The sequence below is a fragment of the Musca vetustissima genome, unplaced genomic scaffold (genome assembly GCF_032173495.1).
Source record: "Musca vetustissima isolate MV318-11 ecotype Yass unplaced genomic scaffold, APGP_CSIRO_Mvet_v1 utg2442, whole genome shotgun sequence".
Classification (NCBI taxonomy): Eukaryota; Metazoa; Arthropoda; class Insecta; order Diptera; family Muscidae; genus Musca; species Musca vetustissima.
Window position 1 is genome coordinate 329548 of NW_026881061.1, and position 6881 is coordinate 336428.

The 6881-nt window shown below is 38.4% G+C and overlaps 1 protein-coding gene across 1 annotated transcript; it reads right to left on the reverse strand.

The window, feature by feature from the left end:
• Nucleotides 1–3268: 3268 nt before the first annotated feature.
• Nucleotides 3269–6863, reverse strand: LOC133327138 (uncharacterized). Its single transcript, XM_061535711.1, has 3 exons — nucleotides 6728–6863; nucleotides 4163–5591; nucleotides 3269–4049 (listed from the first exon to the last, which is right to left on the reverse strand). The coding sequence occupies exons 1-2, from the start codon at nucleotides 6861–6863 to the stop codon at nucleotides 4543–4545; spliced, it is 1185 nt and encodes a 394-aa protein (XP_061391695.1). The 3' UTR covers nucleotides 3269–4049; nucleotides 4163–4542.
• Nucleotides 6864–6881: the final 18 nt, after the last annotated feature.

The following is a 6881-nucleotide window of genomic DNA, read 5'->3' on the forward strand; positions in this document are numbered from 1 at the left end:
TCACTACACTTTACTGGAAAAGCAAAACACGTCATAAAATCTATAAAAATGGAGCATTGCTCAAAATTTTTTCATAGTTTAACCGCCGTATCTATTTTTTGAAAAAAATTTTTTTTTTTTTGATTTTTAAAGGTTTTGTGTCAGTTACGTCCTTTTGACATGATATTTTCTAAAACAAAAGAACGTAACTACAACACAATTGTAGTACAACAAAGTGAATAATAATTATCCGATTGAGACTAAAATTTTTACAGCGTACCAAATTGAGTTCGGAGTGACGTGTGTTAAGTTTTGTTGAAATCGGTTCATATTAAGACATAGCTCCCACACATACTTTCGTCAAATTGTGTGTAAATAGTGCATTAAAGCCAATTTATTTCTTTCGATTTGCACGAAATTTTGCATAGCGCACTGAATTGAGTTTAGAGTGATGTGTGTGAAGTTTCGTGAAAATCGGCCTTACATATATGTTGCACTAAAGACAATAAATATTTCACCGATAGCGATAAAACTTTACACAGGGTGAGATAAAACTTTACACACTCAGTGAGAAACAAAAATACCTAATTATAGCTGGTTAGTTAAAAAATTGAAGAAAAGCCTTCAATTTAGGTACCGCTATATGGGGGCTACCGTAAAAAATTGGCCGATATATTTCATTTTCAATATCAAACATCCCCGAAGTAACATTAATATAAGTTCAGAATTTCTATCTTCAATATTGCGAGCTTTACTTTTTGTTATGTCTATTTGCATTAACAAAAACATATTATTGTAGTTAAGTCCGTTTGAATTTCTTTAATTAGATCGTTGTTTTGACGTTAGATGTCTGAATTTTTGTATGAACAATAACCAAACAAAATGTCAATTTCGAATTCTTCTGTAGTTACGTCCGTTTGCATTTATGATGACGAAATATATTTACTCGTCACAATGCCTTGCGGCTCTATTCTCTTGCTCCCTTCATTGGGATGATTTTGTTCGTAATTCGATCATTGTTCTTTAGAGGTTTTTAGAAACAATGATCTATGATGATTATATGTATTTTCTGTCCAGATGTATGAGGGTCGATTTTACAAAATTTGAAATTGAACATAAATGCATCAGATTCCGGGGCCCAATACATACCTAACACTTTTCTCCAGAAAAAGTTGTCTAGCTCTGGTTATATGACTTATATTTAAATAAGAAAACCAATCTTTCTAATTTGTTTACACCTGTCTGACACACTGAAAAAAAAACGATGGCAATCGTATAATTTGTGTTAGGTTAGGTTGAAAAGAGGGGTGGATGATACCACCACATGTCCAACATTAGATGGACATACACATAATCCAATTAAGGCCTGTTTTGCGCTCTAGAATGCGGAGAAATTTAGAATTAGTTTAAGTTTAGATTAAAAATAAACAATTGTGTTTGATTCCCCTATGAATCTAGGAATTCTATGTTTTTTTAGCCATTGAAGACTTGTCCAAGCCTAACACAAAAAGAGTCCCTTCTTCTTTCCCCTCCCTGTGGAAGACTTCCCATTTCTTTACATACAGTGTCTTGTTTTGTAGGCTGAAGACCTCGAGGATGCGTTCCGTGTTGAAATCGCTTCCCCAACAAAGACTGTAGCCTTTTGTAGTTGATGAATGTCTTTCTTCCTCACCAGCTTGAGTTTCATTCTTCCATCTATGGATCCAATACTTGCCACTATCTTTCTCAGGGCTTCTATGCTTTTTGAAGTATCAAATTCCAGCATTAGATAGTCCCCTTTGAAAGCGCAGCTATCCAGTTCAATAGAGTCCCCTCCTTGTCGTAGGTACTCCTTAATTTTGCTGTTGACCGCATTTAACATTTCCTTATGGGTCTCCTTCTTTAGCTTACCGGACGCGCTATTACAGTCGGTCACTGCATAGCAGAGCTCAGTTTTCTCTTACTATCGATCGATGGGAAGCTCTTTTTCTTTTTGGCAAATTTGACAGTCGCCTGCTCATCCGGAGCCTCTGTTTGCATCTCGCTCTTTTTGTTCATCCGATTCATTCTGGCCAACTTCCGCCTTCGTGCCCCAGACAACTGCTTCTTCTAGGTTGTGAGTTTGGCGATATCCTTACTCACCCCCTCTATCATCTTGTCAGCCTCTTCTCTCTTCCGGTTCCTCAAGACGGTTATGTTCGTCTGATTATCATGATCAGACTCAGAGTTCGAAGTTGAGTTCCCTCCTGTCTCTGAAGACTGGGTCGAGATTGGTTCCTCAACAAGTTGGTGTTGCCAGAAGGCTGCGTGAATGTTGCTATACCTTCGAATACAGATGCCAAGGCACCCACATCTGTAGGAGATTGTTGATCACGATCGCGGGAGGACGACGGGGCGTGATTCGTGGGCAGATCAACAACACCTGGTACTGAGTTTTTTAGGCTCTGTGCCGTAGCTTTATTACTTTTTTCTACTTTTTCCATCCTTTGTTTTAGAGGAACGCCTCCATAGTAAGTTTTGGTTCGCGGGGACAGAAGCCCTGAAGGTGGGTGATAAAACTATTCCATTACCTACAACATACACTGGTTTTAACAGATTAGTATGATCATCCACCTCCCCCCTATCCGCCACCTGGGGACGCGCCCGGTAGGAGACTAACAATTCCCTCGAGAAAATTTGTATTGATCTTTACAAAAAATGCATTGCATTTCTTCCGAAGTAGAATGGAGTAAAACTGCTTATTATCCACATCTTGAACGATGCCAAAACTAATTATAATCGTATACGGCTCAACCCAATTTCTTGCTCTGGCAAATCAATAACTTTGTGATTAATCATAACCTCGGTGATTCCACATTGATCTCCATTTAAAGCTCCAAGTTGCTGTTGGCTGAGCTTACTAATTATAGAAAATGGCGATACAGCAGTATTTGCTGCTTGCGATACAATACCATAATCTAACTTAATTAAACAAACAACAATAAACAGACGCTATTATATAAAATTTGACAACTGCTGCTCAAATGCCAGGGTCTTCGGTTTCCAAGTCCAGACATATAACATTACTTATACTATTGGGCAATATTGCCAATTTTTTAATATTCAATTTTCAAAAAATCAGCTTTTTTGTTATTGTGGCACATCAATGATTTTTGGTACACATATAGAGAAAAATGTTCTGACTCCGAAACCGTTCGCGATCAAATTTTTGGTTGATGCGCGCAAAAGTTATCGAGGTTTTAATTTTGGGCATAAGAAAAAAATCTTAAAATTACGCCGTTCGCGCGTATTAATAAAAGATGTTGCCGGCTTGGATGTTGGTTGAGTACTAATTTTATTTAAAAAATATTGTCCTTAAGAGCTACATATGTTATTCGAGCTTAGCCTAATGCAACCTAATAATAATTCTTATCTCTTCCTTCTTAATCCAGTGACCTTCTCTACCTACTGTGTGCATAGATAAGTGCGTGCGTGGGTCACAACCTTTATTATCATAAAACTTATCGTATGCACCAGTGTACATGATCAATGAAGATTACACATATGGATTTAATGGCTGGGAAACTCACATATGGATTTAATGGCTGGGAAACTCACATATGGATTTAATGACTTCTTGGAAATTGATAACATTGAAAATTCTATCTTAAGTACATAAAATTCATAGCAAATAAGCAATAACATTTATGACAGATCTACATTACAATTTATTATCTAAGACACTTAATTATTTTATTACTTCTTCTAAGCTAGACAAGATAAAAGAAAGATTCATGTTCATATTTTTATGAACATTCTCCCGGCCGGCAGATACTTTATTAAACATTCGGCCTTCCTTGGAACTGAATTGCTGCTATCCGTCTCCTTATTATAATTTTCCTTATAAACTGAGTTAGCAACATTATAACTACTATGGTAACTAAAATAAATGACATGTGACCAGACCAATTATGAAATTCTAAACCTCTTAAATTTAGTTTCTGCTTCTTCAAATCGTCCACGAGCGTCTTTAGCTGGCTGATCTCATTGTGATGTTTCACCAATACGTTTCCAAGGGGTTTTATGGCTTCTTTGTCGGCTTCACTGACGTCCTTTAAAAGAATAGAGTGAAATTGAGTTGACATTTCATTTCTTACCTGATGGACCGCCACTAGAGTCACTTTGTCAATTCTAGCCGTGCAATCTGTATCAAGGGCTAGAATACCTTGTTGTGGAAGTTCTATGATGGATTGCTGCTTTTCGGAACACTTAATATGAGCCGTTGCATTCTTAAACGTCTTAAAAAGCCAATTTCCCTTTTGCCTCAGCTGTATCCAATAGGGACTGTTTTCAACTTCATCGTACGTGCAGTTTATCTCGATGCGCGGCCTCAGGGGTGACAGTTCGCAATTGTTGGTCGACGCATCTCGCCAGGGAAAATTTTCTTCGCATACAATTTCATCTCCCAATGTGTTTTTACATTCGTTCAACATGACTTGTGTCAGATAGTGGAACGAATCCAATTCAAAATTGTACACGATGTATGGCGACCTTATCCTTGCTATCAATACCGCACCGTCATGTTCAAATGGAATCGGGATTACTCTATAGAACTGCGACGACTGTCTGTTGAAAGAGAGGTATCTTCAAGTCGATCACCAATTGTGTGCCGATGTACATTCCACGTCCCCTCATCAAATGTAAAACCTCCTTAAGTTCTGTACCAGAAGATTTTCCGGGTAAAACATATTTCGTGGGTAGCTCATTTCGAATTTTAAATATTTCCGACTGCAATTTCTCCGGACTGATGAGCACAGGGTGTATATGACCATTATTAATGTCCAGTAACAGGTTAATGACTTCCTTTAGCACATCGTCACATTCGTCTATGTATTCATGGATTTCTTTAGTTATAATAAAGAAACGAATAGATTCTCTATAAACGAAGTAAGTTTCGTTCATGGTGGCGGTTATGTTATCAATTTTGCACTTTATCTCCACAAAGTGCGAATTGACTTCCTCCGTTGTTCTTTTTAGCAGATTGACCGTGGAATCAACTATCGATGTCTGCTTTTTTGACAATTCTTTTAAGTCGTACTGGTTGGCTAACAGATTTCTCATATTATTTTCCATCGCCACACGATCATCGTCGTCCATCACACCAAATGCCCAATGTTGAAAAGACCCTATGAACTTCAATGGGGCTCCTCTTCTTTGCCGTTTATCATCCCTCATGAAAAGCCGATTATTCGCCTTGATTTTGTTTACTTTATATTCCATATTGTTTATTACCGACCAGCACTGGTCTTCAAATGTTTGGAGCCTTGGACATATTTCTTTAGAGGCGTTGAGCAATGTGGATGCAAGATCCAGTGTTTCTAAGTACGTTTTCATTTCAAAATATACAACCATGTTCCATGAAGACGAGGCCATGTGGATTTGAGAGATTGGATCAAGATATATTGCCGTCGAACTATTTAATTCTTTTACTGATGAGGCCTTAGTCGTCATAATCAGACAAAGATTTATCATCATAGTCCATATCATAAAGGAATTTGCTGTTAATCTTGGTAACTTCTTTGTTGAGTTCACTTCGACCTCCTTTTTCAGCGTATCTTCTACCTTCTCCTCTTCAGGTCTCTCATCTTCGTGCTCTAATGGACATAATTTATGTACTGGTCTTTTTATTTCTCCATTTTGTGTTTTCAACGTAACTACTCTCACTATTCCATCTTTGCCCGGTTGTACCTCAGTCACTCTCGCCAATGGCCAACGAGCTGGGTGAGTCTCTTCATTTCTGATCAGCACGATCTGTCCCACTTCCAGATTGCGATCTTCTTTTCTCCATTTTGGGCGATTTTGCAAAGTAGTCAAATATTCTTCTTTCCACTTTCTCCAAAAGTGGTTTTTTATTCGTAGCAGCAGTTTCCACCTGCTCACACATGCTAAACTTCCTTCATCGATCTTCGCCGGAGCTTCTAATAACGGGCGTCCAACTATGAAATGCCCTGGCGTTAAGGTGTCGATATAGTCTGTGCCGCTTCCAAGATCATGCAACGGCCTTGAGTTTAAAACTGCTTCAATTTGAGCTAGAACCGTGCTTATCTCTTCATACGTTAATTTTATCTCGCCAATGATTCTTTTAAGATGGTATTTCATTGACTTAACTGCAGCTTCCCAAATTCCTCCGAAGTGAGGAGCTGCCGGGGGGATAAAATGCCATTTTATTTGTTCATTCTCCAGAATTGGCGCTAACGTATTGTTGCTTTTTATCGCCTCTATATAATCTTTATCTAGCTGCCTTGATGCCCCGACAAAGTTCGTTCCGTTGTCGGAATATAAATCGCTTGATTTTCCTCTCCTTGCGAAGAATCTTCTCAGCGCTGCTAAAAATGCTTCTGCCGTAAGCTCGCTAACTGCCTCTAAATGCACCGCTTTCGTCACCATGCACACAAATACTGCTACGTAACCCTTCATAGACTTGGTTCCTCTCGTTTTCGAACATCGTATTTGAAACGGACCCGCGTAGTCTATTCCGCAATGTTGAAAGGGTTGACTTATATTCACTCTACTCCTTGGTAGATTTCCCATTAACTGATTTCGCACCTGACGCAGAGTTTTATTCTATTTTTGGCTCCGATTATCCAATATTTGCGCCTTAAAACATTTTCCATCAGCCGATTTCCTCCATGCAATGTTTCCATATGAGCTCTCCTTATAATATTCGCAGCTAATCGTGATTTTTGAATCAGTATTGGATGCTTTTCGTTATAGGTTAGCTCTGACCAACCCAGTCTTCCTCCTACTCGCATAACCCCATATTCGTCGAGCTGCGGATGCAATGATGCTATATTGCTTCGATGATTTATTGCTCCTGAAGTTTTTAGCTGACTAATTTCCGCCGGCCATTCAATTTCTTGGTGCATTTTGATTAAAGCAATTTC

Bases quoted from the DNA above. Each gene is read 5' to 3' on its own strand.
- LOC133327138 (XM_061535711.1), bottom strand. From the start codon at position 6,863: ATGCACCAAGAAATTGAATGGCCGGCGGAAATTAGTCAGCTAAAAACT. The intron at 5,592-6,727 runs GTTGGTCAGAGC...TATGTCCATTAG, and splicing joins GCGAGTAGGAGGAAGACTGG to AGCACGAAGATGAGAGACCT.